General features: G+C 41.4%; 2 protein-coding genes across 2 annotated transcripts; one reads left to right on the plus strand and one right to left on the minus strand.

Moving 5' to 3' along the window:
• Positions 1–307: 307 nt before the first annotated feature.
• LOC124257400 (cadherin-related family member 1-like) lies at positions 308–10,378 on the minus strand. The gene is made up of 11 exons (XM_046691446.1): positions 10,187–10,378; positions 8,353–8,551; positions 7,499–7,675; positions 6,934–7,074; positions 6,082–6,207; positions 5,632–5,814; positions 4,110–4,312; positions 2,441–3,306; positions 1,442–1,483; positions 908–966; positions 308–495 (listed from the first exon to the last, which is right to left on the minus strand). The coding sequence occupies exons 1-11, from the start codon at positions 10,310–10,312 to the stop codon at positions 455–457; spliced, it is 2,163 nt and encodes a 720-aa protein (XP_046547402.1). The 5' UTR covers positions 10,313–10,378; the 3' UTR covers positions 308–454.
• Positions 10,379–14,048: 3,670 nt separating this feature from the next.
• Positions 14,049–25,834, plus strand: LOC124257382 (cadherin-23-like). Its single transcript, XM_046691428.1, has 12 exons — positions 14,049–14,063; positions 16,671–16,875; positions 17,646–17,822; positions 18,081–18,218; positions 19,232–19,357; positions 19,943–20,125; positions 20,181–20,191; positions 20,338–20,538; positions 22,935–23,719; positions 24,607–24,645; positions 24,978–25,006; positions 25,635–25,834. The coding sequence occupies exons 1-12, from the start codon at positions 14,049–14,051 to the stop codon at positions 25,739–25,741; spliced, it is 2,016 nt and encodes a 671-aa protein (XP_046547384.1). The 3' UTR covers positions 25,742–25,834.
• Positions 25,835–26,731: the final 897 nt, after the last annotated feature.

The raw sequence follows: 26,731 nt of genomic DNA on the forward strand, positions 1-26,731 counted from the left end.
GTCATCGTGACTCCATGTCACAAATCCCAACTTGGAAGTCACAACTTCAACATGGACTCTTCTGGCAGTTACCAGAGGAGTCGCTCCTTGGTACAACCGAAGGAACACCATGCCATATGGTGGTTGTCATCCCGAAATGAAATCTGTCAATTTGATCTCATTCATATTGTAGTTATATAACAAATTTATTCATCATTCGATAAACATTACAGAATAAACAGAATTTGTGAGCTTGGAAAGACATGCTGCAATAATGACTGTTCACTACGCTAAATAATATCACTTTATGTAAAAACACAAAACATTATTCATGTAAGGAATCGTGATTTATTAACAACACAAGACAGTTTCAGGACTTATTGATTCGTGGTCACGGTCTTTGACACCCATGTGTATCGTTTTGTCTCTCGTGCTTTAACCATATCAGAATCGACAGTGCTGACCATCGGAGAGATCAGAATATCTTCGCAATCGCACCATTCTCGTACTGGTCATCTGAAGGAGAGATACAAGTGTTAAATTCTGTTATTGCCTATCGGTCATATACCAAATTCAATACATACTGCACCAAAACTTTAGACTGGCAGAAAATAAAATCCGAAGTCACAAACAAAATCATAGCTCCAATTACTGCAGGACATAGGAACAGCCTGTATTTCCGTCTCTGGAGAGTTCAGTTTATCACGTTTAGTTATAAAGTAAAAGATGCGGTGGTTAAAGCGTTCGCCTGTCATCAGACCCGGGTTCGATTCACCAGATGGGTACAATGTGTGAAGCCCATTCCTGGTGTGCTCCGGATATTGCTGGAATATTGCTAAAAACGGCGTAGACCACACACACTCACCAATGCACCATGAAGTCAAAATAAACTAAATTATCAATCCGGACATGATCCCAGTCTACTCACCAGACTTCCAGAATGGGTCTTTATAGTCTCCGTTAATGCGCGGTGGCTGCTGTCGCATGCTGCAAAAAACAAATGGAAAGTGTGTGTATAATTAAAGTGATGGAAGTGAATTCATACTTAGAACATTTCGAACCAATTCCCTGTCTGGGTCATTCTTAAATGTCATCTGATATTACTGAATTATTAACAGTTTGTAACAGAAATAATTCCCATAACAATTTCTTTGACAATTTGTAAGTTCATGAAATGACACACACAAGATGTGGAACAGCTCGTAACTTGAAACATATTTCTAACACAGACACATTAACGGAATAGACTGAAAATAGTGAGCGATAGCGACATATACGTAGGGGCGGTGGGGAAGCCTAGTGGTTAAAGCGTTGACTCGTCACGCCGAAGACCCGGGTTCGATTCCCCACATGGGCACAATGTGTTAAGCCCATTTCTGGTGTCCCTCGCCGTGATATTGCTGGAATATTGCTAAAAGCGGCGTAAAACTAAACTCAGTCAGTCAGTCAGACATATACGTACGGGTAGTCATTGCGTGGCTGCATTTCGACCCTCTTTGGTTGGCTGCAAAAATGGAGAAGATGTGCATAAATACTATTTGAATGCCTTAAATTGGGATTCATACGGTGGACTGACCGATTGGGTTTAAACACGGTTCAAAGACATGACATCGCTCTGAGGAAATGAGACCCTCCACTTACAATCAGAATACATTTACAAGTACATGACAAGCTGGAAATTTAACATCTTCACTTAGACTGCATATAATGTTATAAATAGTTAATTTTGCTATATTGAATCACTACTTCGTCAAAGCCATGATGATCCGTACCAGAACTGACATCCCATGCTAGCCCTAAAAGGCGACTATAGCGATTGGCTGGGAAGGTTAAGTAGGATAGACTCGCAAACGTGGTTGATACACATCATAGTGTGCAGCTGCAAAAATTGGTGTCAATAACTTGGTGATTGGTTGTCCGGTTCAATTTACAGCCTGACGTCATAGAGCTAGAATATTGCTGAGCGAGGCGTTACAAACACTCCCCCAATACGTTTAAATAATAATCCATTTATATTACGCATTTATCCATGCACAGTGCATGCTCAAAGCGCTGACATATTACCCCTGGCCAACGAGTACAGAACACTCCCTGTGGAGAATACAACCGGTCGCCTGTCAGGCGTTCAAGGTTCAAATTCAGACTACCATCGTATCATACCAGGTACCGAGTTTTACTGCTGGGTGGACAGAGGAAATCTGGAACAAAATCACTTGCCCAAAATGAGCCCACGTGTGTCACATGTGCTTCGTTGAAGGGCAGGACTAATGTCCAAGAAACTCGCAGGATTCAGGCTGCCAAACATGGTCACCGATCCAAGTACTCTCCGCGCCCAACGTTGCTTAACTTCTACTGATTGTGACCTGAGCTCTACGCACAGGACCACACACCACCACAATACAAAACTTTTACAATACTCATTTGTTCTTCAAGATAATTCCCAATTTACAATCCATCCTACCTTGGTCTGAAACAGTCATCACACCCTCCTCCTTCACTTAACGATGGACAGAATGAGGTACCCTTGCTTGCTCCGGCGGGACCAGAGGGCGCCCCAAAACATGATCCCATGGTGCAATAGCGGTAGAGAAAATAGAGCGCCGCCAACACCAGAAGCAGCAGCAGAAACATTAGGAAACAAAACAACACGATGTTTTCAGTGTAATCAAAGAACCCTGGTTTAGGTGTAGTGGTTGTTGTGGTTGGGGTGGTGGTAGGGGTGGAAGTTGTAGTAGTAGTTGTAGTTGTCGTAGTTGTAGTCTGAAAAGAGACGATAACTGTGGCTGTTGTCGACAACGCAGGACTACCGCCATCTTTTGCTTCAACGTATACCAACTCACTCCTGCCGGAATACGAGGCGTCGAACTCGTTAGCATAGATAACCTGTCCATTGCCAAGGACGGAGACGTAGTTGGAGAAAGTGCCGCCGGTCACGGAGAATGTAACGTCGTTGTTTGGTGACGTAAGATCAGCGTCTGTAACGGTAATCCTTCCGATCGCACCTACGGCTTGTCCTTGCGTAACGGTGAAGGCGTTGACACTCGAGGCGAAAGAAGGGGTGTTGTCGTTGACGTCTATAACGTTGATTTGAATCTGTGCAGTACCTGTCGCCGATTGGTCGTCAACGGCAGCTAGGGTGAGGAAGACGCTGGTTGGCATTGCTGCCGTATCTACGTCGTAGTCTACATTAAAGGCCAGTTGTTTCTTTGCGTTGTCGTACTGGAAGCGTTCGCTGTTGTTGCCAGGTAACAGCTTGTAGTCAATGATTGTATCGCCTTCCGGGTCCGACACTGTCAGTCCGCTCAAATCACACGCACCAACGCTTTGCTGAAGAGGAAATATTCTCAAGTTCATGTGGATGTAAAGTATCACCAATGTTGGAAACATGAAAGTTCTCTTTACAGTTTATATAAAAAGATGGATTTCGTAATGTCACGGTCAGAACTTTCGGGCAAGTGAATGTTTACGGCAATGTCAGATGGAGGCTAAAACCCAACCAAACAAGAGAGGGGGTGTGGAGGTCGTGAGGTGAGTGTGTGTGTGTGTGTGTTGGAGGGGCTGGTTGGGGAAGGAGGGGGGGAGAAGGAGGGGTTGTGTGTGTAGGGTAGCCCAGCTCGTGCGCGGAAGGCCCGGGTTTGATTTTCCATGGGTACACGTGGATTCCCTCTCCTTGATCTAGCTGAAACGTTGCCTAAAGCGGCATTAAACCCAACTCACTCACTCGATCACTAATAGTTTTGGACATTACGTTTGTATTGTTTCGGTGACGTGTTTTCGCAGTAATGGTTATTTACGTTTGTAAGCTTAAGTTTTGGGTGAAATCCAATTCTCAAAAGTATGCTTTAATATGAATTCCAAACTGTGTGTTTATCACTAAAACCATTAGTTCCAGACCTTAAAGACATGACATTTTACCTCAACCTTGAGGCAAATTACGGACAATACTCTCAAATGGAAGAACGAGTGATGTAGCCTATTTTCAGACTCATTACAAGCCACAATATTATGGTTAATGAATTTATAAGCAGATAACCAAACATTGATTGATTTAATTCCGGCGATTAAAACACAAAATGTCTCGTGAATTTATAAGTTCGTCTTATCCATGGTCAGTGAGCCTTTATACGTACATAATTTTCATTCATTATGCAGTAGTACACTCGATCGTTGAATTCTGGTGGCTCGTTTACATTTAGTACGAACAGGTTTATATATCCACCGACGGAGTCGAGGTAGCCGTCGTTGATGAGGCAGGAGATGTTGTAGTATGTTGTCGTCTCGAAATCCAGCAGGTTGCCTTCTGTTGTCAGTGATGCCAACTGTATCCGTTTAGCTGCAGGAATTACGTTGGCACAGACAATTACACAGAAGTTAGCCCCCACCCCCAACCCCCACCCACACACACATACTCACCAACTCACACTCACACCCACACAACCACAAACTACATGAATTAATTGGTGTCTGGTGTCTTGATGTTAATACAGCCAGGTAGTCGTATGGTAGAATAAGGCTCCTAATACCTCTGTACAAGCTGTATCTTGAACGGTTGTATAGAGCAAGCTATTTTACATTTACGTTATTTCCTTCATGCTACATGTGGTATTGTCATCATGCTATATTACACATGTGGTATTGTCATCAAGCCATATCACACAGGTGGTATTGTCATCATGCCATAATACACATGTACCATGTCCATCATGCTATAATACACATGTGTTATTTCCATCATGCCATAGTACACATGTGTTATTTCCATCATGCTATATTACACATGTGATATTGTCATCATGCTATATTACACATGTGGTATTGCCATCATGCTATATTACACATGTGGTGTTGCCATCATACTATATTACACGTGCGGTGTTGCCATCATGCTATATTACACATGTGGTGTTGCCATCATGCTATATTACACATGTGGTGTTGCCATCATGCTCCATTACACATGTGGTGTTGCCATCATGCTATATTACACATGTGGTGTTGCCATCATGCTATATTACACATGTGGTGTTGCCATCATGCTATATTACACATGTGGTATTGTCATCATGCTCTATTACATATGTCATGTTTCCATCATGCTATATGACACATGTGGTATTGTCATCATGCTATATTACACATGTTATATTGCCATAATGGTATATTCCACATGTGGTATTGTCATCATGCTCTATTACACATGCCATGTTTCCATCATGCTATATGACACATGTGGTATTGTCATCATGCTATATTACACATGTGGCATTGCCATCATGCTATATTACACATGTGGTATTGTCATCATGCTCTATTACACATGTGGTATTGCCATAATGGTATATTCCACATGTGGTATTGTCATCACGCTCTATTACACATGTCATGTTTCCATCATGCTATATGACACATGTGGTACTGTCATCATGCTATATTACACATGTGGCATTGCCATCATGCTATATTACACATGTGGTATTGTCATCATGCTCTATTACACATGTTATATTGCCATCATGGTATATTACACATGTGGTGTTGCCACCATGTCATATAACACTTGCTATATCACAGTTGTATGTCATGTGGTATTACGATTATGCCTCATAACACATGTGCTTTACAGTGAAATATGATGGGGAAAATTATACGCACCTCCAGTGAGATAGACAAATTTGTAGTTTTCGTTGTCCGGGGTGACGGAGCAGACAGGGGTCAAGGTCGAATAAAGGTCGTAATCCACGTAGGAAATTGTGTAGATACTGGAACCCCCGGTCAGATCTTCATACACGGACACATTGGTAGGAAGATTTGTGAATACAGGGCGAGAGTTCAGATCTATGAAAAATATATCGACATCATAGACAACTTAAGATACATTTCAGGCCTAGTTTGGGCTTCAGAAAACAACATACGAAATCATGTTATATAGGATATATAGCTTCTAAACACATTTTATATGGTGTTCATATGCTTTTGAATAACTTTCAATGCCGTTGCATAGGCATGGTAGTTTTGAGATGTAAATCTACAAATACCTATTAATCACCCTTATCAATATGCATGTAGGGGCACGAATAGACGTACTTCATAACCGGAACTTACTTGTGAGTTGTACGTTGACAGTGAATGGACCAACGACGTTATGGCCATCTGAGACGTTGACCTTTATTGCTACGACATCCACAACGGCCGTCCTGAGATCTTTTACGACTTTAATGATGCCGTCACCTGACAGAAGAGTGAGTGAGTGAGTACACAGCCAGAGATGTAACATATTTTCATGTCAATGTCATACACTGTGTCTATGCATTTTTCCACCAAAATAGGCAGCTGATCACAAGGCAAGCAAAATACACACTTAACATATAAAAATATTAATGTTTAGAAATTAACATTAGCTTCTCTTCATTAGCCTCTAACCTTATACCTGTACCCGGGCATCTATTGGTAATAACAGCGAGTGAGTTAAGTTTTACGCCGCAGTCAGCACTATTTCAGCTATATGGTGGCGGTCTGTAAATACTCGAGTCTGGACCAGACAATCCAGTGATCAACAGCATGAGCATCGATCTGCGCAATTGGGAACCGATGACATGTGTCAGCCAAGTCAGCGAGTGTGACCATCCGATCCTGTTAGTCGCCTCTTACGACAAGCATGGGTTACTGAAGTTCAATTCTATCCCCGACCTTCACGGGTAAGGCAATATAACAGACACTGCAATACATACATGGATATACTAGCAGTATATCTGTGTTAGTGAGTGTTAAGTAAGGTTATAACAACCATGCTTAAAATGAGTGAATTTCTTCTTTTTTGGTTCTACCCAAAGGGTGGCGTGTTTGTTTGTTCTCTGTTTGCCTTTATTTGCCCAGCACATTGAACGTGGCTATATGTTTAGGACATTGTCACCAGATCAACGATGCATGATCTATGTGATTACGTTGTGCACTCACTCTGCCCGATGTCGAAGTAATCCACGACGGGTTCAGTGCTCCAGATGTACGTGATGGGGTCGGACTCATTGTCTCTCACGTTGATGTCGTACACAGTCCAGCCTACGCCCGTATCCACTTGAGCGTCGTATGTCAGAGTTACTGAAGATAGAAACAGCTCGAGTGATGAAGGTACATCACAGCTGGATGAAGGATACGTTTCATAGGAGGAGGAATCAACAAATACGTCGCAAGCAGAGAAGTGAACATATATCGTTGACACAGATATGAGCTTCAACTGTGACTCACGTCGTAGACATAGTACTGAGCTTAATCTTTGACACAATGTGTCATATCCTCAGTGTAGTAGTGAGCTGAATCTTTGACACAATGTGTCATATCCTCAGTGTAGTACCTATCGAGGGCAAAGTAGTGCACTGCATCCTTGACACACATCGTAGTCATAGACGTGAAACGCATAGAAGACATGGTTGACATCATTTATACGTGCATTTATAATCATCTGTCGTAATATTCAAATTATTTGCTCCAAACATATCGTCTTGTGATCGAGTGTTAAACATACCCCCTGGGCTGTCAAATACAAAGGGCGGTTGGTTCGGCTGCACGTCAACTTCCAATACCTTCGTGACGGTTGTCAATTCGTCAGTTGATGTACACTCAATGGTGATGTTGTAGGTGCGTGCCACGTTGTAGTCGAGGCCATCGGTGGCGTACCCGCCAACGTAATAGACGTGGAAGTCTGAAGTAGATAAACAAGGACTGTTTTACAAGCTCGGGTTGTCAGTTCATATCGGCACATATTCCCCTAGTTGCCATTACTACATGTACTTACGTTGTTCGACAATAACTACTTACGTCATTGACACTGACATTGTAACCCGTATACAATGAACGCCATTAAGGTGAATGAGTGAGTGACTTTAAGTTTTACGTCACTTTTATCAAGATTCCAGCAATATCAAGGCGGGGACACAGAAATGAGCTTCACACATTGTATCCATGTGCGGAATCAATCAGGGTCTTGCGACCGGCGTGACAAGCGAACACTTTCACCTCTTGGCTGCTAAAACAAGGGCCAGTTATCCTTGTCTGAAATGTGTATCCGTGTTAACTGTGTCATGCTATCTTAATGGGCTAGCTCTACAAAATAAGCATATTCTTCGACTAGTAAAAACAACCACACAAAGGGACTATATAAGTCGTTATATAATTACAGTAGACCAGACCGCGGCATTCAACCCTATGTCACCTCACATCGCCAGCGGCCGTATACAGCGGTAAAGTTGCATATGAGCAATTTAATAAATAGGTAATATAATGTGCAGAAATACACTGTTGAAACGCTCAGCAAACACTATGCAACCCCTGTGGTAGAACGTGTCAGATGACTTTGGGGACATTTCACCTCAGACACACCTAGATTCCCGTATTTCCGCCACACACGGAACGGGCCACCTTGGGGAAACATCGATTTGATGTTGCAGACGGGACACGTGCCATCCCCGCTGAGGGTGTCGGAACACCCAACGGTGGCGATGTCCACCTCAATCTGGTTGTCTTCGTGGATGTTGGTCACCTGAAAGTCCGTCATCACTATAGGGGGAGGGGTGGTAGCCTGTGGAGGAAAGTAATACTTAGAGCATCATCACGGATGCAGGTTATGTGATGTTTGTTGTTTAATGCGGCAATATTCCAGCTATATGACGGCTTTTTGTAAATAATCGAGTCTGCACCAGGCAATCCAGTTACTGACATTATGAGCATCGATCTAAGCAATTGGGATACGATGACATGTGCCAACCAAGTAAGCGAGCCTGACCTGCCGATCCGATTAGTCGCCTCTTACGACAGGCATGGGTTGTTGCATACCAATTCTAACCCGGATCTTCAAGGGTACATTACATACCAAACCTAACCAAACGAGATACCACAAAGTGATGTAGATTCGACCCACACAGAAAATTTACATCTTAGGCACTGCAGAAAGTGAAAGTGTGAAAGTTGTTCACTGGTACTGTTTATTTCACTACAAATTCATAATCAACAAGAAAAGTAACTTGTTTCAATTGATAGATTATGTATGAAATATTCCAGAACAGGTTCGTGCTTTTATTGTTTTAGCAATATTATATACCATACACTTACGACCGAAAGACGCCTGTGATGAGCTTACAATACTGCTGATGTGCAAGACACTATGTTGTGATTCCGAAATTTCTATTTTAAATAATATTTTTTCACATTTATAAACTATTAATTGAAGTATGTCACCATTATCTAAGAACAGGAGTAGGTAGACAGAAAGTTGATTTATATGGGTTCTGCAAGAAACACAACTGTATGAAATCTTGCAATCATTCTTTGATGTGTTTTCCCCTATGGGTTATTAGATAGGCATCCAATATGTCATGCGTTATCTTAAACTCAAGGGACTATCAGGTATTCAGGTTCTGTGATTGTTGGCGTGTCATCTCGTCCTCAATGACATGATCGTTGCTTCTTTGTTAGCCAGTGGTATGTGCAGATGTTATTCGATTAACACTGCAGGTAATAACAAGTATACACTTGAACAATTAGATTTGGCGTTACATTACTAGGTTGAAGACAGTCGCTGCAACACTCTGGGTCCAACAACAAATGTGATAGCGTCACAGAAAACGTCACCATGTAATAACGATTTTTGGTTTGTTTCAATTGCAGCCTTGATCAGAAGTGTACACGTGTTATGTGACCTGACATTGCTGGCTGTGGACTCATACAGTATTCATTCCACCACTGACGCCAGGAGCTGCATTATCTGAGGAATGTACCAGAAGTATACACCCCTTAACTAAAGATTCGATCAAACAAATTAATTGTTATGAAATTACAATGGCATAAATTATCCAATATTCATCATACTATGAGACAGTGAGAGACAGTCTGCTAAAGCGTCACGTTAAATAAACAACACTTCACATAAACATCGATTTACATGCACATCGATTGACATGAATATTCATTTGTATAGACATCAATTTACATAAACACCTTGCATCAGTGTTTAGGTACAAGCCTTTTTCGTTATGCGACAATCACTGGATTGTCTGGTCCAGACTCGATTTGTTTACAAACAACATCCTACAGTTGTTATACTACCGAAACAAATATTGTTCATTATATAGTCACCATTGTACTATCGAGATTTCTTATGAATGTTGGAAAGGTTTTGTTGGTCCTATTTGTGTGTTGTGGAAGGAATTCAACTTACCCCATCACTAACTTGTGTACATATCCAAAACAGCACACATCCAAGCAGCAGTAGCAGGTGCTGAACCTTCTTGAATGTCGTCATACTTGCTGAAGGTGCATTGTTCGAAATAAAATAGGGGATCATAGATCTATCCCGCCCATGACGTCGTCATCAGCAGTCATCAGGCCATACAAGCAGAAAATGTTGCTAGAATAGAGTTAACATCATTTAACTATAGAATACTGAACAGTTCTCAAGCTTGGACTATTATAGTAATCAAATCAGCATAGGAGACGGTCTATTCCTTCGACTATCCTTATTTACACAGTCCTTTCTCGTGAACGGGCTTGGCTCAATTTCTCATTATCGTGTATTTGTTCAGCAACGCCAGTGTATGTAAAGTTTACGTTAACAACACAAATATTATTGCTAAATGCATGAGGACTGTTGGCTATCAATTGCCACCATACAGAGCTATACAGAGTTATAAATGTACTGTATGACGACCGTCACAGCTATACCCTGACGTTGAGTAAAGACACGTGTGTGCGTGTGTGCGTGTGTTGAGTGAGTGAGTTTAGTTTTACGCCGTACTCAGCAATATTCCAGCTATATGGCGGGGGTCTGTAAATAATGTGCGTGTGTTGGTGTATCATGACACCTACCTATGTACCTGTCTGTAGGACTGTCTGTCTGTATGTTTGTGTATACATTTGCTGCCAAGTTACGAACGTTATGCGGCGGATTTGGTACACGGTAGATTGAGTGAGTAAGTCAGTGAGTTTAGTTTTACGCCGCACTCAGCTATTCCAGCTATATGGAGGCGATCTGTAAATAATAATAATAATAAGTCATCTTCTATAGCGCACAGTCTCCAAACACCAAGTGATTGCTCGCGGCGCTTAATCAGAATCTGATTGTTATTACCCGGGATAACCCAAGCTGCCTGTTAGGCGCTAGAAGGTTATAGTCACATGACTTTATCCAACCGGGTACCCATTTTCTGCTGGGTGAACAGAGGCAAGTTTGAACAAACTCACTTGCCTAAGGTGAGACCACATGTGTCACATGTGCTTCGTTTTGGGGCAGGACTGCAGTCCTAGAAACTCTCAGGAGTCAAGCTGCTAAACACGGTCACCCATCCAAGGACTGTCCGAGCTCGACGTTGCTTAACGTCAACTGATTCGTGACCTGAGCTCTGTGCACAGGACCACACAGCCACCACAAATAATCAAATTTCGATCAGACAATCGAGTGATCAACAGCATGAGCATCAATCTACGCAACTGGGATACGATGACATGGGATCAACCAAGTCAGCGAGCTTGACCACCCGATCCCGTTAGTGACCTCTTCATGAGTTACTGAAGATCAATTTTAACCCGGATCTTCACGGATCTTCACTGTATGTCATCCCACATATGATCTATAGAGGAAAATGCGGGCAATCTGAAGGTCAGAACTTGAACGCTGTGTTGTTGAAGAAAAGCCAAAGCAACCCCATCCGTGTAAGGACGGACATTACCATGTTGGAATGTCAGTACTGGGCTATGGCGTGGAGCTGGACATGGAATTGCCACCGGTTCATGAACCTGATCTCTGTAGCCCATGCAAGTCAAAGTGCCCTGAATATCTCCCCAAATCATCATGGAACCACCCAAAAGTGATTCCTCGCCTTGACACAGTCTTGAACATATCGCTCCCCAAGATATATATGTGTTGAGTTCCTATGTTCTCATGTACAGTTTCTTTTTGTGTCTGATGTATTTAACCTGAGTGTGTCCTATTATTTCCGTATCAGTTCTGACTTGTTTATTGCATTATTGTTGTTATCGGATAGCCATGAAAAACCGTCTTGTCATGTCTAGTAAGATAAGGGGTAATGTCAAGTCTCAGGTTAACAGTTTTCAGAACTTTCTACACTTGACATGTCAAGACATGAAACGTGAGACGAAACAGAATTCACCGCCACATCATTCATTACCGAAAGATGGCTTCGTATGAATTATGTATGCGGCAGTTCATGAAATATGAACTACACGAGCAATAAACACGACGAAATCCTTCCCATTTCCAGGAGAAATCGCTGAGAAGAACAGTCAGCTGTATCGCACCGTACCATGAACACGTGTTTATGAGCCACTGTGAAATAGTGACGATACCAAGTGCATGTATCATGCCCCACCATTGTTACCCGTCACAAACACATGTCAGGGCTAGTCAATTCAAACGAAAAAAACCTCCATTTTGTCATGTTAGTCCAAATTTGGAATGTTCTCAATATGTCAATCATAAGATACTTTGAAGGCATACATCTTCTATATATGCTGTAACCTTGATCAAACATCTGAGCAAATTGAATATGCAAATTTCTCATTTCTCGTGAATCGTATGGTGCAATAACAGATAAACACACTGATGAATTTCATAATTCTTCTCCAATGTCAACTCACAAAAACGTGTCACTGCTTTTCGTTACTGTGAGACAATTAAGAACACCCTGAACGGTACAAACATAAATGATTTTAGTAAGGACTTATGTGTGAAGTTTATAAATGCTTATATGTAGCCTAGTCGTACTTGGTTAATAATTTATCAGCGAGGACTGAAATTCACAACGACTTGTCTTAATGTCACTGAATGCAGGTAGCGATTATACCAAACCTTACTCGATTTAAGTGTATGAGCTTTGAAGCGCTATTAGCAATATTCCGGCAATATCAACCCTGGGCAGCCAGAACGGGTTTCACGCATTGTACCCATGTGGGGAATCGCATCCTGTCTTTCGGCGTGGCTAGGGAAAGCTTTAAGCTCTAGGCTACCTCAAATCCTCTATAGATGGAAAAAGTACATCCATATCCTCATATAGACTTAAGCAAATGTGAAAGTACAGTTGACTGATACCAGAATAGAAATTGTACTCATGAAGACACGAGGGATATGATTTCAATAATTTGTCATTCTCCTATGCAAAAACACGCACAAAAATCAATCAAACTTTCTTTCTATAACAAACGACTTCTTAAGACAGACCAAATTAGCGTATTCTTGTTTGAATGTGTATTCGGGCAAAATGAAACAGCAAACAGAGAATAACCAAGATTGGTTATCAACCAAAACAAATACTGCAGTGAAAGTCAAAGATGCCACCAGGTGTTAGCGAAACTCACACCATATAATACCTTCCGTTAAAACGGTTGTAATCTCTGATTTGAAATGAAATTAACATGATACCAAAATCTGTGTAAAGAACACACAAATAGCTAACTGCAAGCAGAGTGTGAATGTCTTGCATTTACAATTTGAGGTTCATCTGCTGTCCAGTAGGTCCAACAAACACACTGAACGTTCATACAGGTTTGAGGGAGACGTTGAACTATGAGTATTTCAGATAAGAACAGGAAAACAAAATAGGACTGATCAGACAAATAATGCCCCCTGGTATAAAAGTGTGTATAAATATTAAAGATCTTTTATAGGATGATATTGATTTGTCTTGGCATGTATCTGTCACGGGTACTGTCACCGGCAGGATACCTCTTCCCAAATACCCGGTATCATCACAGGTCAGCGCATGCGTGTGATATCGTTAGAATCAGCTCTACTTTAAGAAGATATTTACTATGCTCATGGAAAGGGTGGTATCACTTTATGTATCTGAAACCTAGGGAATATTTGTTTGGAGGTGTTTGACGAACTTGCGGGATTTTTAATGCGATAAAATACATGCCATCCTTTTATGATTCATTCTGCAGATGACCGTCATTGAAAACTTCACCAGCATCACTGATACATGACATCTAAATTCCACTCTGTCTATCATGCAATGCATGGTGTAGTGGTGTGACGTCATTCAACCACAACACAAAATGAACAAACAATGATTCCGTGTAAGGTGAGTTAAAAGGTGAGTTACAAGGTGAGTTACAAGGCGAGTTAAAGGCGAGTTACAAGGCGAGTTACAAGGTGAGTTACAAGGTGAGTTACAAGGCGAGTTACAAGGTGAGTTACAAGGTGAGTTACAAGGCGAGTTACAAGGTGAGTTACAAGGCGAGTTACAAGGTGAGTTTGGCATCACCACCTCCTTGTGTAGGTGTTCAGCTTCTAGACATATTTACATACAATTGAAAAATAAACATCATTCAATAAAAGAACACATCCTGTTGAACAGACCACAGTGAGTGAGTGAGTTGAGTTTTATACTGCTTTTAGCAATATTCCAACAATATCACGGCGGGGGCCACTAGAAATGGACTTCACACATTGTACCCATGTGGGGAATCGAACCCGGGACGAGCGCTTTAACCACTAGGCTAACCCACAGGCCCCAGATCAAAGCGAATGCATAAACAAAATTAATGTAGCATTTCCCAGTGAAGCTACACCCATTGTTTGCAAAATCACCAAGATACACGTTGCCTAACCTGGCATTCTATTCAATAAATGCATAAACAGAACATATGTTAATATATTTTCCCAGTGCCGTTTATTCCTTCATCTGGCGAAACGTACCATAACACGTGAGGTATGCACAGTTAATAACATAAAAATGTCATTACGATAGGCTTGCATATGTCTGATATGTTACATGAAAGAATATCATATTATTTACATCGTTCCAGTCACAATATAGTAGTTAAGAGCTGGAAAAATTCTCACTAGTTTGAAAATCGTTTTACGTTCTTTAAATAGTAAATGTCTTTGTGTACTCGCTGTATATGGAAACTAATGAGAGCAACCCAACACTCGTGTATTGAACGTATTGATTTTAACTGCGAGTTCACCCTTCCAAAGTATTTTCCATTATTCATATAAACAGAAGCCAGTGTTTGCTCTGTAATCCCAACGAGGCCCAGTACTATCTTAATAAAGCGTTATATTGACAAAATAAACAAAGGTTTACCCCAGCTTCTGTCGCCATACATTAACGCCACCCCATTGCTGTTGTGTTGACAGTTGTACGTCAAACATGTATATGTCGCTTGATCATTGGGTGGACATATCTAAATGGGATGTTGACCTATTCTATTGGCTTTAAAGAAAAGTTTGTTTGATTCCTGTGAAAAGGTAGCGTGTTTACACTAGTCCGACATACTTGTACTGAACACATCGATGTTAGTCTCTGATTGATATGTGCCCAGACCAGGGGACTAGATCCTCTCGAGCTCGACACACTACACGTGTAGGGTGATTGTTTAACTTATGCAGGATTTTTACATGTGGTGTCCAATCCTCAAAGAAGACGCCTATATATGTGCTGGATAACGCTACGTTGGATATCAAGTCCCTTCTAAACTTCCCAAACTAATATGGATATTTTTACTTTTTTCAAGTTCTTTTTGTCGGTGTCTTTGTAGTTTCAAGAGTAGATGCGGTAAGTACAAATTGATATTATGACTCTCATGCATTAGTTCTAATGACCACGTATGAAGATGTCAAGGTCCTCTCTGGTGTCGTCGTGATATTCCTGGAATATTGCTAAAAGTGGTGTAAAAGTAAACTCACTCACTCACGTATGAAGAATCATATATCCTGTCAGGCTTGATAACCTACGTTTGGGTTAGTTGTAATGTTTATGCGAATTAGTGTGAAAAACAAAGTCGTAAAGGCTTGTCCAATATGCATACCATGAGGCCTGACAGTTCGAGATACGTGTAGCAATGCTATTAAGAGTGAGTGAGTTGGGTTTTACGTCGCTTTTAGCAATATTCCAGCAATATCACGACGGGGGACACCAGAAATGGGCTTCACACATTGTGCCCATGTGGGGAATCGAACCGAGGTCTTCGGCGTGACGAGCCAACGCTTTAACCATTAGGCTACCCCAACGCCCCAATGCTATTAAGAAGTCATGATCATAGTATGACTGACATGAGATTGAATGCACCTGTTCGTTTCAATATATATGAGATTAATGTTATAGTTTAGAAATGTACCTACTTACTTGTATGCTAAAACTGTTCGTATGGTATCAAAACGATGCCAATAGGCTCAGTTATTAGACACTAATGTAGCGGATAATGTTTGGCCATCCATCAAAGACAGGACTAGACAAAGATAACAGATCACCGTCAAACTGCCGTGTATATGTATTGAATATTTTAGCAGCGTCTGTGCCCACTGACATTCTTTGGTATTAGGTTCAGGGTAGTCGAAAAGATAACATTTCAGGCTGTTTTTCATGCCAGTAAAATCTTTTACAATGTTTTACATTATGGTGTTGTATTATACCAATAGTGAGTTTAGTGAGCTTTTTAACTTTGATTTCTTTGTATTATTCATTGTCGGGCAAACAAAAGTATACACCCATGTGTGATGGTGGTTGAAAGTAAACAATTATTATTATTATTATTATGGTAATTCGATTGATAATGAGTGGGTAACGTTTGTATTTCCTGGTCAAATCCAATATTCAAGTGCATGCTTTTTTAGCCAAGATACAATACCCAATGTATTGAAACATTAAGTCTGCACAATATTCCCTACTTTGATACATATTAAGGCAACGACGCCTGCTCCTAACCCGGTTATCTCCCCCTTCGTCGTGGTCAACCTCCACGAGGACACGCAGATCGAGACACTACTGACCACTGTGACGTGTACCGATAACAGCGTTGGAGGATCAGGGACGTGCACAACCTGCAACATTGTACGTGAGCAGCCGTCAGGGGCGCCCTTCCGGTGCTGGAAGAAGTATACTTTCTCAGGTCATTATATTTAGTTTTCAGTAAAATGTGCTGTCGATTTTAGCGGATCCTGTTATGACTTAGGGATGGAATTGTGAACAGCAGCACCTCAAACCACTATGTCATACCCGCGGGATACACTGACAAGGTTCTGCACAGCGTACAGGAACATATAAAAGTGGGGAGTATTTCAGCTACATGCCAGTTTGATGTAGGAGTGAGTGAGTGAGACAGTTTAGGTTTACACCGCTTTCAGCAATATTCCAGCAATATCACGGCGGGGGACGCCAGAAATGGGTTTCACACATTGTACCCATATGGGGAATCGAGCCCGGGCCTTTGGCGTGACGAGCGAACGTTTTAACCACTAGGCTACCCCACCGTCCCTATATAGGAAGACAGTATAGAAGAAACAGGCGGCATACCACTTTCTAGATACATACTCAAGACGAACCGGAATTCGAGCCCACAATTGAAGGTTTCCAGCAAACTCCACATCTCTACACAGCGACTTCAGACGTCGGGGGCCAACGTCCTCCAAGTGAAATATATCTAAAGTACTATGTTAACACCAGCCCTACTTAATCTAATGGCAAGTTTTATGCATATTGCAAAAATACATTGTTACATTTATAATGTAGAGGTATCGGTCACAGTGAATAGCCATGCCAATTAACGGTGAGGTAGAAATCTATACTTAATTCATAAAGTCTTTTCCAACACGTATCACAAGGAAGATGGTTTTCCAGAGTTACTTGTTTTAATGTGACGTTACCTTTTCATGTGTTTAGAGTTCAACGTGTACTACGTAGCAGGGCAGGCCAACAGCGCACTCAGCTACCGCAACATCGCCAAGTCGTACTTCCTGGACATCCAGTGTGTGGCAGCAGATGGCAGCACGGACACGCAGACTCTGGAGGTGGACATTCAGCCTAACCAGGCACCCTACATCACAGACTTCCCTGGAGGTGAGCAGACCCTCCATTATCCCAGGTCCCTTGTTATTCATGTTAAATTAATCCGACACCTTGACCGTATTGGGAGAAGTTATATCTGCGTTGGCTGAAGTTGGATGTGCAGATCCATGACTACACTGCTTTCAGTGCTTGTTCGAAAACTTAAACTTATCATTACAGAAACCTTGCCTTGCTGTCTGAAAGGTCTATTGGTATCAAGATTAATCCTACACAATGTCATGTTCCAAATCTAGTTCCAAATGTTTCTAGTGTCGCGAACTCTTGATGCAAGCAACACGGCAGTGGACACAACTATCTACACCCTGCTGGTTCGGGACAACGAGAGTGACCCGCTCACCTACACCATGTATACAGAGCCCACAGTGGACTACTTTCAGATTGATACAAGTGAGTGAGTGAGTGAGTGAGTTGGGGTCAACGCAATGTTAACAATATTCCAGTTCTATGTGAGGGGAAAGACCGAAGTAATGAACACGGTATGGTGCTGGCAAATCTTGACATATAATCGGGACTCGACCTCACTATCACTGTTTTCTGGCGTCCCAAATGTCGCGGCTCTTTGCAGCCAATTGCAGAGTCTTAGGCAACCGGGCCTTCCCTGCCCTCGATACATGTGACCTTCTTTTATCGGACTGAAGTCTCCAAGGTATCATATACCTACGTAGTGTATTCACGGGTAGAAATGTCTTTTTAAATGTACAGGAGACGAGTTTGTAGTCAAAATTAGATGATTTGATCTCATGAAAAATGTTGGGTTCAACGGGTAAAGGGTCATCGGTAAACAAACAATTTGGAACTCTCAGCGCTTCGGCATTAAAAGGCACCATGTCATACGTTTTCGACAATATTTTGGTCTATATTATACATATTGGGTCATACGCACTCACTTTAGCGTCCTATTGATGCAATAAAAGACTTATTATCCCTTTCGACTTGCCTGAAATCGATAATTGAAACTTCGAGGCGAACAACCCTTCCAAACTGGGAACACTTGCCATATATGGGATGTACTCAGTACATCGAAAACTGTCGCACGCGGTGTTGTTTGTTTGCCGAACTGGTTTCAATCACAAGTTGTGCGTAGGATATTTGTAAAGAGCGTTCCAAGGAACATAACTCTATGGGGTTCGCTTAAAATAATGTTCGGCCGGTAGAAGGCATGAGAGTCGATTTAATGCAACGTTGCATTAATTCATTCCAACTTTTAATTGAATATTGTAATCTAAATACGTAATTCTTTTTTGGAATAAATTGTATAGTAGCTTCTCTGACGGCTGATAGTTAGTATTGTGAGAAATGTATTTAATTTATTTTGTTTCTAGAGAAGTGTGGGGGCGTGACATTGTGTCGTTAATGCATTGCTCTCTTTGAATATGATTATCATGTCGTACATTTTTCAGACACCGGGGTCATTTCTACTGCAAAAGATTTAAAAACCGCCGTGGAGCCTGTCGTGGCTATAAAAGTCAACATCAGTGACGGAACTAACATCGTTGGACCTTTCACCATCACCACCACCATCACCAGTAAGTTGTGCGACTGTGTCCAGTATGTACACTTCTTTGAGTGGCGGTTGGAGTGAGTGAGTGAGTTTAGTTTGACGCCCTTTTAGATAGGGACAGTGGGAATCTCGTTAATCCATTCATGCGCGTCACTAATTAGATGACGAGGCATTTGGCTACCTTAAGAGAGTCATTAATATCACAGCGGGGGACACCAGGAAAAGGGCTTCACACAATGTGCCAATGTGGAAATCGAACCCGGGTCTTCGGCGTGACGAGCGAACGCCTTAACCACTAGACTACCCCACTGCCCCGAGTGGCGGTTGGAAGTTGGTTTGATGAGTTCCATGGATTGAAATGCCACTCAAAGAAGTTATGGATACGTGACAGCCTTAGGCGGCTCACATTAATAATACCAAAGTTGTATATCCATAGAACTCTCCCCGTTGTTCAGCATACCCACCTTGTATTAACACTCAGGATACCACGCAAAAGACGATAATAAATTATCCACATTGATAAGTTGGCTAGTGCCCATGAGGATAACAGATTTCAGTGTTTCTGATGACAAACAATTTTCAATGTCGATAATCAATATTGCTTTTTCAGATTTGAACACAAGACCCGCATTTACAAATCTCCCAATCAACATCACCATCTACGAGACGGCGGCTGGTGGGGAGAGACTCATACGACTGACAACCACTGACCCTGACATCTATACAACCTTGACCCCTGTTGTTACCGTTGACCCTGGAACAGATCAGTACAAGTTTACCTATGAACAATCATGTGAGCTTCACAAATTCACACACATAGATAAATTATAAGTTCTGCCACAAATCAGTTGCCATTAACGTTGCTAAGTCATCACATTCAAGTTTGTTTGTTTTTAAATACCTGCGTAGAAATTGAGCAAATATGTCCACATGCAAAGGAAAATCAACGCTGACGTTTGAAATAAATGATATATGCCAAGATAGCAGACGCGCTTATCCTTTCAGCGCTACCTCCGTCTGTCCACAACAACTACTGGTCAGAACATCTTGGACGCCGAGACCATCAGCTACTACAACATCTCCTTCCTACTGAACGACGGCTACCTTGACTCTGTGGGACAGTACATCAACCTCTTTGTCCTGAATGTCAACGAAGCGCCACAATTTAACGAGGCCTTATATTTCTGCAATATGTATGAGTCACAGGTATGTGATAAGGAAGAACTATTTAAGAAATAAAGTTCGCTCTACCCCAATGTGTTTTTTAATAAAGTATAGTTTTGCCCTGAACTATTATAATTAAAGCACGAGGACGGTAGTCCGAGACTAATGTTATAAAAGTTCATTTTTATAAAAGTATAGTTGCCCTGAACTATTATAATTAAAGCACGAGGACGGTAGTCCGAGTGCTTTGATGTTATAATAGTTCAGGGCAAAACTATACTTTTATTACAAAACACATTGGGGTAGAGCGAACTTTACATCTTTCTAAGATGCTAAATTTAATACTTTCTAAGGATAATTACGATTAATTTAAGGTAGAAAACAAATGACGGTGTCGGTGACCTAAATTAAGAATCCTCGCACAGGGCTAACTGGTGCGCTGTTCTATTGATGTGTCTGCCCCCCTACGTTAAGACGAACGTTACCAGAATAAACAAATGATAACAGTTTGATGACGGTTTACGTTCGGATTAAATATCTTCTGAATTATTTTAATTACATCTGTCATTAACGTAAACCATATTGGGCAATATGAACGTTGCATTTCTACTATCAGCGTAAGTTTAGATCAGTACATCCAGAGGAAGTTGAGTAGTCAAGCGACATTCCACGATTGCATTGTGGAATGTAAACATTGCGAACGTTACCGTGTCGCTGAAAACTTGTGAGTCGAATTGACACATTTTAACCGTCGTAAAACATAAACGTAATGTTTCCACCAGTGATGTTAGCTGCGTGAAGCAACTGCAAACCAAGAAACGGGATGCAACGGAGTAGTTTACTGTAGGAGGCCGTACGAGGCGATGACAACTGACATGCATCGTGACGTCACTTACATTGTGACGTAATGTAAAATAATTCGATTACGAGGGGGCACACTAGAATGGCGCAGTGACGGGATAACGTCATTCAATTGTTACGTCATCAAAAAACTATACCTTTATTGTCTCATAATGTATTTTTTTTTCGATTGTTCTAACAGCTAGGCATCTTAGAATTGAACATGTAGCTATCATTGAGGGGTAAATGAACAACATCGTATGTACCTGAACACATCTAATCACGTTCTCACAGAGAAGCTTATGTGTGCGCGCGTATGGCGGACCTGCCACTAACATACACAAAGAACTTAGTTAAGCACTCCTGACAAATCCGGCGATTGAATGAGCCCGATCTTAACCCTTTGGAGCATATCTGGGACATGACTGGTCGTCGTGTGCAACAAAGGGATCCTTCTGTACAGAAGCTGGCCCAAATGGAAGCTGCTTTACACGAGGAATGACGAAGAGTGTCACTTCAGAGAATTAGGAGTCTGACAGGGGTGTTATAGAGAGTGCTGGCTGTCATACAGTCACATGGAAAGCATCTTAAGATACTTTCAACTTCTTTATTATATATGATGCGACGTTTCGTTATAGATACATATACCGTTGTCAAGCTATTAGGGTACATGCGGATCTATACCGAAACGTAGCATCATATTTAATATAGAAGTTGTTATCCATAAAGCATCTTACTTTCTTACTGCTCACCAACTTCTATTATGCCAATCAAACAGATCAGGTTGCACTAGCTGTTGACCTTGAATCGTGTAAGGGACGCAACTTGACATTTGTTCACATTCACCAATACATGCAAAAGTAAACATTCCAATGTTCTTTTTCTTAAATGAGCAATTATCATCATAAAAATCAACATGGATTCCAATCAGTTTGTCATTTGTAATGGGTCAAAGGGTCATACGGGTCAAAAAAACTCCATGAGAATTTTTATGTACGTGTTGAAAACCATTTCATTACAAATATACAGGGTGTGCTTAATTAAGTTCTTTGTGTATGTATTTGATATAAGTACAAATTCTAAAATGTATCCGCGGTAGTGTCTCAGTGAACAGGTAAAGTAGTGAATTATTGGTATGATGTAGTCTGGATATTGAGCAGCAATTGATCTGCACGACCGAAATTCATGTCACTGACACTTACCGTCATTACACCTTTACTATCAATGTGTAGATTGATTTTCGGAATTGGTAACTATTTCGTGGGATCACCTGCGAGCCAGTGACCAATTAAACAGGACCTGTTCCTGTGTCAACCCACAGGAACATTCTGTCGGCTACTGTGTTAACCGAACTGATCGTGCGTCATCGTGCCCTGCAAGGTGGATTATTTCTCATGCTACCGCTAGTTTGTACATACTGATTGTTTAACCATCCTCTAACAAACGTGTTTGCCAAATGGGGAAAATTTGTTACACAAAATATTCTCAAGAACAGAACGGTCCAATAACGTTGATGCTATGGCAGTTTGTAGAAATTCCTGTTGGTTTCTGAAAGGTGCGGGCAATGGTCCAGCTAACATCATTATTTCTCTCTTCAGGTGTATACATCATTCTGTGACCTTGGCCTTACAGTCACTGACCCCGAGAGTGACACTATAAAGGACATATTTCTTCTTTCCGGAAACAACAGTGAACGCTTCCGGTACGACGCCGCGAACAAACGGTTTGGCTTTAACACCGAGTACGACATCGACAATGGTGTCTACCCGACATCTGCTGTTTTGACCATCGCTGCAGTTGACTCCAACTCTGCTACGGGAACCGCGCAAGTTCAGGTCACGATCTTGGACCAGAACGACAACACACCAACATTTGCAAATACGCTAAGCGCTTTCTCCATTTCTGAGGGTCGAGCGCTTGGATCCCTGGGGTCGATCGCAGCTACAGATGGAGACTTGACGTCTCCAAACAACGCAATTACGTACTCACAAGTTGGGGGATCTTCAGGACTTCTTCCATACGTGACGGTCCTCAGTTCTGGAGAGGTCAGGTATACCAACACCTTCGATTCCTCACTACACGGGACAACATACTTTGCTCTGGTGGAGGCCAAGGATGGAGGCAGTCCAGCAAGGTCGTCTACTGGAACTGTCGCCGTTAGCTTCGTGACTACGACCTCCACAACAACAACGACTACGACAACAACAACCGCAACTACAACAACAGCCACTACTACTACGACAAAGGCACCTGGATATTTTGACGACCCCGCGAATGTGGCGATGTTTACGTGTTTTATGATTATACTATTTATTGGCTTGGCGATCGGTCTGTATTTTCTATACAGGTGGTGTACCACGGGTCGCTGCTGCGGACAAGGGAGGTAAGTGTGATGGCAACGAAATCCTTATCCCATAACAATGAGTCAGTTAGCCTGGTATTACGTGGCTTGTAACAGTATTCCAGCAATGTAACGGCGGTAGTCACAAGGCTTTAGTTGTTTTACCCATTGGGGAATCGAAACCGGAGCTTCCGTGTGACGAGAGAACGCATTAACCACTCCACCTGTACCCATCACAATATGTACAGAAATGAAATAACTATATAATGTCAAGTCAGGAATCCCGTGACGAAAGACCGCAACAGACCATATGGCAGAATATGTGGCAAGTCTAGATTTCCAGTTTCACGAAATGAAGAAACTCGCATGGTTTCTTTTCATTATATTCTCTGTTTTTATTATGAACTGTTTTTTATGTAAAATATGCTCATTCCAGAGACAAGTTGCTAGTCTAGTTCGGAGAGTAAGCTTAAGCGTGGGATGAAATTCAAACGCGACAGTAGTTTCAGATATATGTAGCTCTCTTTTCAAACCCACGATAACACAGATGGTGCAAACCATAGCGTATAACAAGGTGGAATTGGGGATCCAAAACAACGATGAAAGGATGAAAGGATCCTCAGAGGGCAAAGGGAGACAACTCTGGACGGAAAATTGCAGTGCAGACTGCAGTCTCCCCATGAACCTAGTTACAATGGCAATTAAGATCAACATGCATCGTTACTGTTCCTTGCGGTGACAAAAACTGTCCGGTTTTAACTGTTCCCATGTAAACCAAAACGCGCTGTTTAACTTAAATTAAACACACGCAGTTTATAACGGGGCGACAGTTGTGATAAATGTTGTCAGCCTAAACTGATAAACGTGTCATTTTAATTTGATTGCATTGCCTTATCGGGTATCAGATGAATTTTCAATTGTGTTTTCAGTGGTAAAAGAAAGAGAGTTGAGCCTTATGATGAATATGGGTGGGTATAATAAATGAAATTCTGTTTAAAATGAAATCGATTGCATTACTCGCATTTTTATAAATTTAATTGCATCATGACAGATGGGTACATCTGGTTTTGCAGACAGTTATTAAAGGGCAAAAATGAGATGATGAAAGAAGTAGACGTTAAGGCTTTATTAACAAACTATGAATGTATATATTAGGAAATGAATATCAACAACTTTTAAAGTTACCTAATATATTTAGCAAGTTCAAAATCAGGAGTAGATAAATTTACGAATGACAAGAGTGTGCCATTAACGATTGTACCTATTTCTGACATCTTTTTTCTAATTTTGCTATTCATAGGAACAAGCGGGATAAGGACCCAATATATGGTAAGATTTTATCAGCGCCTGTTGGCATATTTAGTACAGTATATATTTTGTCATCTGTTTTCGTTTTTACGTTTTGTATCCGCTCTTTGTCTGGTGGAATTGGTCTATCCGGTGTAGAATTGTTTTTCATGACAGTGTACGTATTTACATGACAGTGTACGTATTTACATGACAGTGTACGTATTTACAAGACAGTGTACGTATGATACACGGCTGCATATGTGTTTTGTTTGAGTGGGATTCTAGAAGTTGGTGGTGTAGAGATGACACAAACTTGTGGATGATCAATTTTAGCTCGTCATCATGTTATCGTAGCTCATCATGTAACTTTCTTTGATGCTTTGTTATCCCACCATTGTTATCTATATCTCATTATCATATGTACATGTATCTTGTATATAAACTGGTGCACCCATCATTCCATATGCCTGAAAACGGTATAAGAAGCTGTACCGAAACGGTAAAAATAACGGTAAAAATAAAGACGTTGATCATCCATAAATTTTTGTCAACCCTATCTGCATATGTGTCCGTTACTCGGATGACTATATCTGTTACGCGGCATGTACAGTCATCTGTTACTGGTACAGTCATCTGTTACTGGTACAGTCAGCTGTTAATGTTTCAGATGACGACGACTACTACGTCTATGAACGCCCGGCGTCGACCAGCTACGTGAGGATTGGCGGAGTCAACAACACGCGCGCGCTTCCCTCTCCCAAACCGAGGTTCTGACCGGTATTCGTGGACCCATTGCGAATTGTGATCGAAAAGGAAAATCGTCTGAAACAACTTTGTAACATCATAATAAATGAATCTGTTGTCCTTGTTTCGTGTAGCTCGTATTGTAGGTGTCTTATTGTCTCAAAGACAACGATCTTAAACACCTCCACTTGGGTATGTGGCGACAGAACTAAACTCCGCCACCATGGCCTTGTGGATAAAGTGTTGACCTGGGAAGCGGAAGGTCGGTGGTTCGATCCCTGACAGAAGACGTTAGATTATGGTGTTTGTTCTCCTGCCTAGCGCTCGAAATAAGGGGCCTCCGAAATAAAACAAGCACTGGTTCGGCGTTAATATACTATGTTTGAGTGAGATATCCTAGTTTAATTGCAGTTTGATATCTCTGTAGCACAAGATTATAAAACAGTACTAGCACGACAGTCTGGAAGTGCAATAAGTCTAAGTGAATTCTTGGGGTAGCGTTTCACTTCACCTTACTGCACAAAGGATAGCTGTTCAGGAAATTCTTTGGCCATCTTTAATATACTACAGCTTTATGCTCCAAAGCGTTTAATTTTACAGAATTAAATTCCTAAGGTGATTTGCTTTCCATGTTTCAAGCGTATGATTTCATTTTCTACAGTAATGATATGCTGCTATGGCAAGTGTGCTATGCGGTAATTCGAATTCGGCCTTGTAATTACACATATCGCTGAAGTTTGAAATTCGAGATGTTTTCCCTATCTATGGAAAAGGTAAATTTAAAGAACTAAACAATGGTGATAATACAGTATATAATTAGATAACAAACAGAACGAATTTAAGATTTAGAACTCGATTTTGTTGCATGTTTAAAGGCGCTAGTTTATTTCTATTAGGTTTCAAATGCTTGTTGCTCTCAGATATTTTGCACCTGTTTCACGGACGTATGTTAGCAGTCACTGGTTATGAGAAGCATCCACTTCGAATTCCCTTGGAGATATGACGCGCAATTAGACACGT

The sequence above is a fragment of the Haliotis rubra genome, unplaced genomic scaffold, assembly GCF_003918875.1.
Source record: "Haliotis rubra isolate DU_JTF1 unplaced genomic scaffold, ASM391887v1 Scf66, whole genome shotgun sequence".
Lineage (NCBI taxonomy): Eukaryota > Metazoa > Mollusca > Gastropoda > Lepetellida > Haliotidae > Haliotis > Haliotis rubra.

Coding starts and splice junctions, on each gene's coding strand:
- LOC124257400 (XM_046691446.1), bottom strand. CDS start 10,312: ATGATCCCCTATTTTATTTCGAACAATGCACCTTCAGCAAGTATGACG. Junction 8,552..10,186: donor GTACACAAGTTAGTGATGGG/GTAAGTTGAATT, acceptor TTTCCTCCACAG/GCTACCACCCCTCCCCCTAT. Junction 967..1,441: donor CAGCCACGCAATGACTACCC/GTACGTATATGT, acceptor TGTTTTTTGCAG/CATGCGACAGCAGCCACCGC.
- LOC124257382 (XM_046691428.1), top strand. Junction 19,358..19,942: donor CATCACCACCACCATCACCA/GTAAGTTGTGCG, acceptor TTGCTTTTTCAG/ATTTGAACACAAGACCCGCA. Junction 25,007..25,634: donor GGATAAGGACCCAATATATG/GTAAGATTTTAT, acceptor TTAATGTTTCAG/ATGACGACGACTACTACGTC.